The sequence below is a fragment of the Macaca thibetana genome, chromosome 1 (assembly GCF_024542745.1).
Source record: "Macaca thibetana thibetana isolate TM-01 chromosome 1, ASM2454274v1, whole genome shotgun sequence".
NCBI lineage: Eukaryota > Metazoa > Chordata > Mammalia > Primates > Cercopithecidae > Macaca > Macaca thibetana.
In genome coordinates this window covers 115830176-115844177 of record NC_065578.1, presented here as the reverse complement: position 1 = coordinate 115844177, position 14002 = coordinate 115830176, and the positions used below count along the sequence as shown (strand labels likewise).

General features: G+C 42.0%; 1 protein-coding gene across 2 annotated transcripts in view; it reads left to right on the top strand.

The window, feature by feature from the left end:
• CD58 (CD58 molecule) overlaps window positions 1-14002 on the top strand; it is a 56183-nt gene that overhangs the window by 15841 nt on the left and 26340 nt on the right. For both annotated transcript variants that reach the window (XM_050748280.1, XM_050748288.1), the window contains exon 2: window positions 9502-9795. In XM_050748280.1, the coding sequence (XP_050604237.1) occupies window positions 9502-9795 (294 nt within the window). The remainder of the gene's footprint in view (window positions 1-9501; window positions 9796-14002) is intronic.

Sequence of the window (14002 nt, the reverse complement as noted above, 5' to 3'; positions counted from 1 at the left end):
CTCCATTGGAGCCACTAGAAATGTGAAGATTCCCAAATCTGTATCTTTTCCTGTGAGTCCCAGACCCGTGTACTTAGCAGCTACTGGGCATCTTTGCTTGGATGTCTCGCAGACCCCTCACACGTAACAGTGTCAAACTGAAAGCATGATATTCCAGGCCAGTCTTAGTCTTCCCACTGTGTTTCCTTTCTTAGGGAAAGACACCACAACCCAACTAGGAGGAAGTAAGAGCTCTGATTCATCCTGGCACTCCTGGCACCTCCCCTCCTCCTCCTTTACCCCGTATGCTGTCAAATCATCTAGTTTTCCCGGTTTTACCTCCCTAATGTCTCTTGAACCACTTTCCCTAGCACAATGCTGCTTCTTGACCTGTCTGAAATTGCTGTCTGATGGATCTCTTGCTGTCTAGTCTTACCCCGCCCATCAATCTTCCACACCACAGCCAGAAAAAGATAAACACTTTCATTATGTAAAAATTTAGAAACTTTGTATGGAAGATATTCATTTAGTAAATTCAATAGGCAAAGGCTGTGTTTGAAAAAAACTATAATACAGATAAAAAATTTATCTATAACATATAAGGAGCTTTTAAACTTTGAGAAGAAAAAGACAGGCAATCTAATACAACAACAACAACAACAAAAGGATATGAAAGGACACTTCTCAGAAAAAGAAATCCAAATCAACAAACAGAAGAGATGCTTAAATTTTTAAAGGTCGGGAAAATGCAAATTCTAATATCAATGAAATGTCACTGTTTGTCTAAAAGTTAAACACAAAAAGAAATTACCTAATGCTGGCAAGAGTCCAAGGAAAGAGCAACTCAGGCATTACTGATGGAGTTGTAAATTGCCAAAGTTTTTTCTGTAAACAATGCAGCAACTTCTATTAAAATAAAAAATTCTAGTTACCCTTTGATGTAGCAACTCCCAGCTCCACTCCACTCCCACATAAATATGAAACCATAAATACATCAGGACATATATACAGGATAGTTATTGCGGTGTAACTGCAATAGACAAAGCTAGGCACAAAAGGAGTGTTCATCAGTGGTGGATGGCAGATTAATTATGGTTCCCTCATACTCTGGAATATTATGTAGTTATTAAAAAGAATAAAGTATAGCTATACTAGTTGATTTCAAGGGGCTTTTATGAGTTATTAACAAGAAAGCCAGCATGTAGAGAAGTGTGCATAAGACCATTTTTATTAAAGAATGGTAAATCCCTCAAGCACACCTCAGTTTGTTTCACTTTATTGCACTTCACAGATAATGTGCTTTTTACAAATTGAAAGTTTGTGACAACCCAGCTTTAAGCAAGTCTATCAGTGCCTAACTTTATGTTTTGTCTCTCTGTTACATTTTGGTAATTCCCACAATATTTAAAGCTTTTTCATTATATCTGTTATGGTGATCTGTAATCAGTGATCTTTGATGTTACTGTTGTCATTGTTTTGGGGTGCCATGAACCATGCCCATATAAGACGGTGAACTTAATTGATAAAGGCTATGTGTGTTCTGACTGCTCCACTGACTGGCTGTTCTCCTCATCTTTCTCCTTCTGCTCTCGCCTCCCTATCACCTTAGACAATGATACTGAAATTAGGCCAATTTAATAACCCTGCAATGGCTTCTAAGTGCTCAAGTGAAAGGAAGAGTTGCATTGTCTCTCACTTTAAATTAAAAACTAGAAATGATTAAGCTCAGCGAGGAAGGCATATGAAATACCACAACAGGTGGCTGGGCATGGTGGCTCACACCTGTAATCCCAGCACTTTGGGAGGCCAAGGTGGGTGGATCACCTGAGGTCAGAAGTTTGAGACCAACCTAGCCAACATGGCGAAACCCTGTCTCTACTAAAATTACAAAAATTAGCTGATCATGGTGGTGGGCACCTGTAATCCAAGCTGGTTGGAAGGCTGAGGCCGGAGAATCGCTTGAACCTGAAAGGCAGATGTTGCAGTGAGCCAAGATGGCACTATTGCACTCCAGCCTGGGCTACAAGAGCAAAAGTCTGTCTCAAAAATAAAAAATAAATTTTAAAAAGCCACAATAGGCTGAAAACTAGGCCTTTTATGCCAAAGAGTTAGTGAGGCTGTAAATTCAAAGGAAAAGTTCTTGAAGAAAATTAAAAGTGCTACTCCAGTGAACACAAAAATAAGAAAGTGAAACAGCATTATTGCAGACATGGAGAAAGTTCGAGTAGTCTGCATAGAAGATCAAACCAGCTACAACATTCCCTTAATCCAAAGCCTAATCCAGAGCAAGACCCTAACTCTCTTCAGTTCTGTGAAGGCTGAGAGAGGTGAGAAAGCTGCAGGAGAAAAGTCTGAAGCTATCAGAGGTTGGTTCATGAGATCTTAGGAAGAAAGCCATGTTGGCTTCCAGGATCTTGACCAATGCAGACACAATGATTTTTGCTTGTTGAGTAGCAAACCCATTGTCTTCCAGTAAGCACACTAAGGCTCCTTTTAGGCTCCAGCTGCAGGTATCCAGCAGACAGACTTAGCTCTCTCCTGCAGGAAACGAGTGCAGGCGCCGAGCCGTGGCACCGGGGAAGGGCGCCGGCGGCAGACGTGATGCCCGGGCCGAGGCCGGGTGGGCACCTCCACGCGCCACTGTGCCTAGCTGGGTGTGCGGCATCCGGAGGTGCGAGCGCTCCCAGTCCCCGAGGTGCTGGTGCAGGGCTGCGGCAGCCAAGTACGGGGAGGGCACTCAACAACAGATTTTCCATGTAGACAAAACAACCTTCTGTTGGAAGAAGATGCCATCGAGGACTTCCATAGCTAGAGAGGAGAAGTCAACTTCGGGCTTGAAAGGACAGCTGACTCTTGGTGTGTGGGCTAATGCAGCTGATGGCTTTCAGTTGAAGCCAGTGCTCATTTACCACTCTGAAAATCCTAGGGCCCTTAAGAATTAGGCTAAATCTGTTCTGCTTGTGCTCTATAAAATGGAACAACAGAGGCTGGATGATGGCACATCTGTTTACAGCATGGTTTACTGAATATTGTAAGCTCGCTGTTAATACCTACTGTTTAGAAAAAAAAGATTTATTTCAGTATATTATTGCTCATTGACAATGCACGTAATCACCCAAGAGCTCTGATGGAGATATACAAGGAGATGAGTGTTGTTTTCATGCTTGCTAATACAACATCCATTCTGCAGCCCATGGATCAAGGAGTAATTTTGCCTTTCAAGTCTTATTGTGTAAGGGCTATAGCTGCCATAAGTAATTATTCTTCTGATGAATCTGGGCAAAGTAAATTGACAACCTTCTGAAAGGATTCACCATTCTAGATGTCATTAAGAACATTTGTGGTTCATGGGAGGAAGTCAAAATATCAACATTAACAGGAGTTTGGAAGAATTTGATTCCAATCCTCAGGTCAAAATATCAACATTAACAGGAGTTTGGAAGAATTTGATTCCAATCCTCAGGTCAAAATATCAACATTAACAGGAGTTTGGAAGAATTTGATTCCAATCCTCAGGTCAAAATATCAACATTAACAGGAATTTGGAAGAATTTGATTCCGATCCTCATGGATGACTTTGAAGGGTGGAAATTGCAAGAAAAATATAAGTGGAGCCTGAATATGTGACTCAGTTGCTGCAATCTCATGCTGAAAATTGAACCAATGAGGAGTTGCTTCTTATGGATGAGCAAAGAAAGTGGTTTCTTCAGATGGCATCTATATTCCTGGTGAAGATGCTGTGAACATTGTTTAAATGACAACAAAGAATTAAGAGTATTACATAATTTAGTTGATACAGCAGCAGCAGGATTTAAGGAGATTTACTCTAATTTTGAAAGAAGTTTTATTGTGGGTAAAATGCTATCAAACAGCATTGGATGCCTCTGAGAAATATTTTGTGAAAGGAAGGGTCCATTGATGCGCAAACTTCATCATTGTCTTTTAAGAAATTGCCACAGCCATCGCAGCCTTTAGCAACCAACACCCTGATCAGTCAGCAGCCATCAACATTGAGGCAAGACCCTCCACCAACAAAAATATTGGGGCTTGCTGAAGACTCAAATGATTGTTAGCAAGGTCTTTTTTTTTTTTTTTTTAGCAATAAAGTATTTTTTAGTTAAGATATGTACATTGTGTTTTTAGACATAATGCTATTGAACACTTTAATAGACTACAGTATAGTGTAAACATAACATTTATATGCCCTGAGAAACCAGAAAATTTGTGTGACACACTTTACTCTGATATTTACATGATTGCGGCTGTCTGGAACCAAACCCACAGTATCTTCAAGCTATGCCTGTATGCATCCATTATATGTGATATGTATTTGTCTCTACTTGACTATATGAGAGAAAAATATTGAAAGATGTATTCTGATTTGTTAATGTAGATTATAGAACTGGAGATTGTTACGGGGTTAAGAGAGTGGGTAAAAATACTTACATGATCATTTTTCATTAGCGTAAAGTTGTATGTATGTGTCTATGTATAATTTATGTTTTAAAATACATTTTTTTAAGAAAGAGTTACTCTTATTTTGTCACCATCCTGTTTAAAACTCTTCTGTGGCTTTCTTTACTTCAGTACCAGAATTGTGTTTGTCTGATGCCCTGCAAGGGCTGTCTGTACTTGTATATGCAGCCCGGCTCATGCCACGTTTCTCATGCCATTGCCCCTCCTGCTTCAAGGTCTTCATAACTGTTCTCTTAATGGGGGCCTGCCCTGCTCTCCTGGGCATAGTTAACTGCTGCTCGTGCCTCAGAACTTCTTTTAGTGAAGGGAACTGCCCTCCCTAACCCCTTGTTGGTTCCCTAAGTAAATGTTCTTACTGACACCTGATGCTTTTACTTAGTGGCAGTTATCATAGTTGCAGTTGGACGTTGTCTAATTATTTGTGTAAATTCTGCCTCCCCTAATAGAATGTCATCTCTAAGAAGGAAGGGATGGTGTCTGTCTTGTTCTCAAGGATCTTGTATAGAATAGATGCCCAGTGAATACTTCCTGAGTAAATGAATAAATGAAACCCATCCTGAATGTGGGACCATACTGTTCTGAAAGGGCACTGACCAAGGAGTCAGACAATGTGTGTTCTGGTCATTGTGCTGCCATAAACTTGCTGAGAGACCTGGAGCGAGGTGATATGCCTCTTGGAGCCTGCTTTCCTACCTGTAAAATGGGGTTAACAACACCATGTCTACTGCATGTAGACGTGGACAGGGATAAAAAGGGATACAAGACAATGTAAATGTATAACCAGCAGAGAGTAAGCATTCAATAAAATTGCCTTTTATTTTTCTTGGTGTCTTGTCACTTCACCAGTGAAATGGGAATAATTTGACTAAATAATTTTTAGAGTTTCTTCCAGTTCAAAATTATAGTTGACCCTTGAACAACACGGCAGTTAGGGGCACCAACCCCTAGAGCAGTCAAAAATTTATGTATAACTCTTGACTCCCAAAAACTTAACTGCTAATAGCCTACCAGAAGCCTTACCAATAACATAAACAACACATATTTTCTGTTATATGCATTATATGTTGTATTCTTACACTAAAGTAAGCTAGAGAAAAAAACTTACTAAGAAAAGTATAAGGTGTAGAAGAATAAAACTGGATCCTCATCTTTCACCTTATACAAAAATCAACTTAAGGTGGATCAAAGACTTAAATCTAAGACCTGAAGCCATAAAAATTCTGGAAGATAACATCAGAAAAACTCTTTTAGACTTTGGCTTAGGCAAAAAGGTCATGACCAAGAACCCAAAAACAAATGCAACAAAAACAAAGATAAATAGATGGGGCTTCATTAAATTAAAAAGCTTCTGCGCAGCAATAGAAACAATCAGCAGAGTAAACACACAACCCACAAAGTGGGAGAAAATATTAATAAACTACGTATCTGACAAAGGACTAATACCCAGAATCTATAAGGAAGTCAAACAAATCAGCAAGAAAAAAGCAAACAATCCCATCAAAAAGTGGGCCAAGGACATGAATGGACAATTCTCAAGGAGGATATACAAATGGCCAACAAACATATGAAAGAAATGCTCAACACTACTAATTATCAGGGAAATGCAAATCAAAACCACAGTGTAATACCACCTTACTCCTGCAAGAATGAACATAATTAAAAAATCAAAAAATAATAGATGTTGGCAAGGGTGTGGTGACACTGCTGGTGGGAATGTAAACTGGTACAACCACTATGGAGATTTCTTAAGTAACTAAAAGTAGAACTACCATTTGATCCAGCAATCCCATTACTGGGTATCTACCCAGAGGAAAATAAGTCACTTTATGAAAAAGACAACACACAACATGTTGCACACAACATCTTTATAGTGGCACAACTCCCAATTGCAAAAATATGGAATCAGCATAAATGCCCATCAATCAATGAGTGGATAAAGAAAATGTGGTGTATATATATGAATATGCCATAAAAAGGAACAAAGTAGGCCGGGCGCGGTGGCTCACGCCTGTAATGCCAGCACTTTGGGAGGCTGAGGCGGGCGGATCACGAGGTCAGGAGATCAAGACCATCCTGGCTAACATGGTGAAACCCCATCTCTATTAAAAATACAAAAAAATTAGCCAGGCGTGGTGGCGGGTGCCTGTAGTCCCAGCTACTTGGGAGGCTGAGGCAGGAGAATGGCATGAACCTGGGAGGCGGAACTTGCATTGAGCCGAGATCACGCCACTGCACCCCAGCCTGGAAGACAGAGCAAGACTCTGTCAAAAAAAAAAAAAAAGGAACAAAATAATGGCATTGACAGCAACCTGAATGGAATTGGAGACCATTATTCTAAGTGAAGTAACTCAGGAATGGAAAACCAAACATGTGTTCTCACTTACAAGTGGGAGCTAAGCTATGAGGATGCAAAGACATAAGAAGGATACAATGAACTTTGGGGACTTGTGGAGAAGGGTGGGATGGGGATGAGGGATAAAAGACTACACATTGGGTACAGTGTACACTGCTTAGGTGATGGGTGCACCAAAATCTCAGAAATCACACCCAAAGAACTTATCCCAAAGAAAAAAAAAAAAGAACTTCTCCATGTAACCAAACATCACCTATTCCCCCAAAACTGAGATAATAGTAATAAAAAAATTTAAAAAAGAAAAGCATAAGGAAAAAAATATACTGACTAAGTGAAAGGGGATCATTAAAGGTCTTCATCCTTCTTTTCTTTACGTTAAAGCAGGCTAAGGGGGAGGAGGGGTTGGTCTTGCTATCTCGGGGATGGCAGAGGCGGAAGAAAATCCACATATAAGTGGATCCACACAGCTCAAACCCATGTTTTTCAAGGGTCAGCTGTGCTTTGATTTCTTCTGAGCTACAGTGTCCCCTTCCTCTACCCTCACTTCCCTCCACCACTAGCTCCATTCCTGACTACTTTCTTCTACTGTTCTCAAGCCCAGGATACATCAGCTCTCCCTGGGAAAGACAAAAGCAATCTTCATGCCGCCAGGGTATGGCAGTTTATCTCATACCTACTGTTTCACCACCACCCTATCCTCTATCACTCATTGTTTCATTTACATTTATAAGATATTTTTGAGTTTCCACTATTGTGTGTGGTAGACTCTCACCCCTCAAGTTCTGTTCTTTTTCTTGTGCCTTCCCACATACTCTGTTGAGTGGGAAAAATAATGCGTAATCAGCAAATATATAGAAAGATGCTGGTGTGTTTTTGAGGGCAGTCCCCCTTAATTAAGGGAGATGGGTTCTAAAAAGTCCTTGTAGATAAACAAATGGGTGATATTTGCTTCTTATCTGAAATTACTAACACAGTTGTCTACAACTGGTCATTCAGTGTTCTTGATTTCCCCTGTATTCTTTCAATTACCCTAATTGCTACTAGGTAAAAACTTCAGTCAAGTTTTAATTAATCTTTAATGTTAACTTAAAATAGCTGCAGTTTTTTGTTTGTTTGTTGAGACAGGTCTCGCTCTGTCACCCAGGCTGGAGTGCAGTGGCACAATCATGGCTCACTGCAATCTCTGCCTCACGGCTTCAAGTAATTCTCCTCAGCCTTCCAAGTAGCTGGGACCACAGGTGTGTGCCATGCCCAGCTAATTTTTTGTTCTTTTTGTAAAGATGGGGTTTTGCCATTTTACCCAGGTTGGTCTTGAACTCCTGAACTCAAGCAATCTGACCATCTTGGCCTCCCAAAGTTCTGGAATTACAGGCATGAACCACAGTGCCCAGCTGCTACTGTTCTCTCTTAACAAGAATCAAGTCTTAGAGCAAGATGCATCTAAACCCACTTTGGGGTATCAAAAATATCCCAATCTTGTGGTTCTGTAAATGTTTAACAACTAGATTGGCGTGGAGGCGGAGTGGAGGTTCTGATGTGAACCATTAGTCAGTTTTTGTGCTGTTACCAGACATCCCCTAATAGGGCTGTGCAGAGATGCTAACAATTGGCTCATGAGGTCAGGTGGGCCTAGCTCCAACACACCACTGTACCCAGTCCCTGAGTTCTTAATCTTCATCACAACCTCCACTTGCTTCCCAGCCATTCTTTCTGATCTCAGTTAATGATGCCTCTCAGTCAGCCAAGGAGACCTGACAGTTCCATCCACTTCCCCCACCCTCATCACTGGATCCTGTTGACTTCTCTCTCCAGCGTCTCCTGAGTCTGTCCCGTTGTCCGTCCCCACCACAAACACCCTGGTCTGGTCTGTCCTGCCCATGGCCTTCATTGCTATGGCATTGACTTTCATTACAATTTCCCTGCCTCCGTGCTGGCCCCTGTCAGCCGCTCTATACTCTAAAGACAGTCAGCCTGCTGACACTTAAATTATGTTAGGCCAGTCTTGTTAAAAACGTTTCTGTGGCTTCCTCTCCGTTAGGATCAGTCCAAACCCTTAGCATTCCTTACTTTACCACACATAGGCTGTGGGCTGGTCTTTGTCTGTCTTACTCTCCACCACCCACCCCTTGCCCTCCTCATTTTAGCTGTTAGGAATCACACGTGTATCCTCCATCACACCAAGCTCTTTCTCTATTCAGGGCCTTCCTTTGGAGGAGCTGCTTCCTATATCTGTATGATCATCTCTCCTTCCACTCCCCACCCACTCACCTACCCAGCCCTGTGGCCTAACTGCCTTTTATCCTTCAGTGATTGGAGCATTGTGTCAGTTCCAGCATGACTTCCTTGGGGAGGCCCTAGACCAGGCAGCTCCCCTCATGCAGCCCCTGATGTAGAGCCTGCTCCCTGTCTTCTCCACAGGTGAGGCTCCTGGAGGGCCTGGAACAACCCCATATTCCCAGCACAGCCCGTGGTACCTGGAACATGGTTGGTGTTCCATGAATGTTGAGTCCATTTCTTGGATTTATGCAGGTCCCAGTTTTCTATTAAAGAGTAAGCTCTACATGGTCAAACATGTTCTTACTTCCTGTACTTTGTGTCAGCAGTTTGTCAGCTTAGCACAAAAAGTACCTGATGAATAATTTCTGCCACTAAAGTCAGGTTGTTTTTTCTAACCATTTTTTTTTCTCTCCTAGGTTTCATCAGCTGTATTTCCCAACAAACATATGGCATTCTGCATAAGAATGTCACTTTCCATGTACCAAGCAATATACCTTTAACAGAAATCCTATGGAAAAAACAAAAGGATAAAGTTGCAGAACGGGAAAATTCTGAATTCAGAGCTTTCTCATCTTTTAAAAATAGGGTTTATTTGGACACTGTGTCAGGTAGCCTCACTATCTACAACTTAACATTATCAGATGAAGATGAGTATGAAATGGAATCGCCAAATATTACCGATACCATGAAGTTCTTTCTTTATGTACTTGGTGAGTATTCCATCAGTTGATTTGTTTAAAATGGCAAATTTCCATTTTTTTAGTCTGTTTTCAGAGACTAACACAAACTAATGGTCTATGAGAAAAGAATTAGATGTTACCTATTGTCAGGGTTTTCTCCTTTTCTGGTGGCATACAGGAGCTAGCTACTTTCAATTCCTTTTTTTTTAGTCTGTTTTCAGAGACTAACACAAATTAATGGTCTATGAGAAAAGAATTAGATGTTACTTATTGTCAGGGTTTTCTCCTTTTCTGGTGGTATACAGGAGCTAGCTACTTTCAATTCCTTTGTCATTCCTCTGGGTGAGGAGAGAATCTAAGCAAGGTGTCGGGAGAACAGTATCAGTTGTCTTACTAGGAATGTTCTGGAAAGAGATGTAGTGACAGCAGTTAGCTTAGAACTCTTTGGGCTCCACTGATAGATGTTACTCTACAAAGTTCCTGCTTCCCCACACAGCGGGGAAACTGTTTTTCCTCCTGCACCATTTTACTTAATTTATTTTGAGGAATCTCACTCTGTTACCAAGGCTGGAGTATGGTGGCACAATCTTGACTCACTGCAACTTCCGCCTCCCAGGTTCAAGCGATTTTACTGTCTCAGCCTCCCAAGTAGCTGGGATTACAGGCGCACACCACCATGCCTGGCTAATTTTTGTATTTTAGTAGAGACGGGGTTTCACTGTGTTGGCCAGTCTGGTTTCAAACTCCTGAGCTCAGGTGATCCACCCACCTCAGCCTCCCAAAGTGCTGGGATTACAGGTGTGAGCCACCACACCCGGCTCCTGCACCATTTTAAACTGAAACTAGATATAGGGGACACATTTCTCCCTGCTTCTCACTAACACTCCTCCCTGGTCCCTAAAGCCCCTTTTGTGTTGCAGTCTTGTATAGGCCCCTGCCTCACATGCCAGTGTTTCTTGGTCATTTTAAGGCCTGCCTCATTTTCATGGTTTCTAACATTCTTGGTGTCTTGGTGGTTGCAATATTTAAATTAAAATTCTGTCAGTATTTTCCTTGATCTCCTCTCCTGAAAGGATCTTGTCCTCTGCGTTACCCACTACCCATACATGTAACCGAGAACTCATCATTACCTCAATGTCAGGTGTCGCACTCTGCCACCATGCCCTGTCCTTGATGATGCTGATGATGACAGTCCTTCACACAACTGATGTCCCTGCTGCCCTCCCTACTCAGCCTGAGTGCTGCTGTCACTTACTCGACTCAGTCCGCCGCAGACACACTTGGCTTCCTTGCTCCTTTGTTGGCTTGTTATACTCACATAGCCAGATTACAGCTAGGTTAAGTCCGGTGCTTTGCCTATTCTGTGCTCACACCCATGTGGTTGCAGAAAAATATACCACCCTGCAAAGTCCTGCACTTTTAATTTCTAATCACTTACCTCAGTTAAGTCTGGTATTTCCTAGCCTGTTCACTTAGCCACTCTCCTAGCAGTTACTTTTTCTCTCCTCAAATCTCGAATACCTCCTTCTCCAGACTCACTCTTGAGCTGAAGGCTTTGCTTCTTATTTCACTAAGGAGAATAAGCAGAGGGCAATTTCCACAAGCTCTCACCACCTGCCTACCTTCCTACCTGTACCTGAGCCTGTAGGCCCTGCTTTCTCTCCTGATATGAATGGACTTTCTGAGTTCTCACCTGAGGTTAAACTTTCCACGCGTGCCCTGGATCCCACCTCCTCTCACCATCCTCGGGAATATCACCCTAGTGCTTCTACCCACTCTCTCCTGATGAGAATTTCCCCCATAAGTTGATGGTTCATTTTAAGCGGCATACATATACACTGTCGTCAAAACTTTCTCATGATCCCCCTACCCCGCCAGCAACCACCACCAACTCTTTGTCTTCACTTTATAGAAAATCTCCTTGAAGAAGTTGTCCATATTCACTTATTCTGATCCCTTATATTCACTTTTAACCCACTCCAGGTAGGCTTTCATCTGCACTGCTATGCCAAAGCTCCTCTAGACCTCCTTGTTAATAAATCCAGTGGTTCGTTCTCAGTCCATGTCATTCTTGACATCTCAGCAGCTTTTGACATAGCTGATCACTCCCTCCTCCAAGTACTGTCTTCACTTGATGTCCAGGATACCACCCTATTCACGTTTCTTTCTTCCTTTTTTTTTTTTTTTTCTTGAGAGGGGGTTTCGCCTTTGTTGCCCAGGCTGGAGTGCAATGTCACAATCTCAGCTCACTGTAACCTATGCCTCCTGGGTTCAAGCGATTCTTCTGCCTCAGCCTCCCGAACAGTTGAGATTACAGGCATGCACCACCATGCCTGGCTAATTTTATATTTTTAGTAGAGATGGGGTTTCACCATGTTGGTCAGGCTGGTCTCGAACTCCTGACCTCAGGTGATCCACCTGCCTCGGCCTCCCAAAGTGTTGGGATTACAGGCGTGAGCCACTGCGCCTGGCTTCACATTTCTTTCTAACACACTGACTATTCCTTTTCATCTTCTTGTGCTGGTTTCCTCATTTCCCCAACCTCTTAACACTGGAAACATCAAGGCTTAAGCCTTGGGTCTCTTTCCTTTTCTGCCTGCGTTCATAGCCAGTGGGTGAGCTGATCCTATGTCAGGGCTTTAAATATCATCTCAGTGCTAATAATGCACAGATCTAGAGCTCTAGCCCAGAGTACCCCGCCGAGCTCCTTATGTGTATACCTGACTGCCCACTGTACATCTCCACTCAGATATCTAATTGGCCTTTCAAATATCCCATGTCCAGAAGTAAGCTCATTATCTTCCCCTTAAAACCTGCTCCTCCCCAAATCTTTTCCCTTTTGGTTAATGGCAGCTCATCCCTTCAGCTGGTCAGTCTGAAACCTTGATGTCATCCTTGATACCTCTGTTTTTCTTGAACACCACATTCACTCCACCAGGAAGTTGTATTGGTTCTACCAGAATGATCTTTTTAAAACAGAAGTCAGATCATGTCACTCATCTGTGTGGAACTTTCTAATGGCCCCATCTAACTCTGTTAAAGCTAGAATGTGTAAAGTGACCTGCAAAGCTGTGTGAGGTCTGACCCCTATGGACTCTGTTTAGACAAATACAGCTTGCTAAGATGTCAAAGCATACTCTTAGAAGATTTCTTTGAAAAAGTAGAATCTTTGAAACGTGGACATTAGGGATCTGGTAGTTTACAGACAGGGCCAACAAACAAGAAGATTGAGTCAGAATTTAGATCAAACATTTTAAGAGCCCGTTTTATAGAGTTTGTAAAACTAAGTTCAAAACATTTGAATAAGTTTCTCCTCTTAAACTTGATGAAATGTTTTAAAATAATTTAATTTAAAATATTCTAGGCTGGGCATTGTGGCTGAAGGCTATAATCCCAGCACTTTGTGAGGCCAAGGAGGGAGGGTTGCTTAAGCCCAGTAGTTCAAGACCAGCCTAGGCAACATAGCAAGACTCCATCTCTACAAAAATAAAATAATTAACCAGGCATGGTGGCGCATGCCTGTAGTCCCTGCTACTCAAGAGGCTGAGGTGGGAGGATCCCTCAAGCCCAGGAGGCTGAGGCTGCAGTGAGCCGTGATTGTGCCTCTGCACTCCAGCCTGGGTGACAGACCAAGATCCTGCCTCAAAATAACTAACTAGCTAAATACATTAATTAAATAAAACATTCTATGGCAACTCAGCAAAGGTATGGTTTTGGTGGTCAGACCAACTGGATAGACCTTAGGAAGCCTGCAGAGGAGGAAAGTACAGGGGAGGTGAGTTTTGAGCAGGAGGCAGTGATATTGATAGTATTGAGTGTGGGACTTAAAGTCCTGGTTTGAGAGTTTGGACATCAGCTTGTAGCAGTGGGGAGCCATTGTATCCTATACTGGAGCAAGGAGGTGACTTGATAAAATACATTTTTGGAAGATTAATGTGATGGAGAATACTTATGATGGATTAAAGAGAGGAGATGTCAAGTTAGAAGCTACTGTGATCATCCAGGTAGATAGACGGTCTAAGAAAGAGTCTGCAAGATATAGGTTTTGGTTGTAAAAAGACATAAGATGACTCTAGGTTTCACATCTGCATGATAAAATGATTGGTCACACAATTTTTTTTTTTTTTTTTTTTTTAAGAAATGAGGAAGTCATACTTCCTTGAGGTAATGTTAACACTTGTTTTAGTAACCTGGTAATCTTCTAGAGACACCAGACCTAATAGGAGACTTCCAGTGA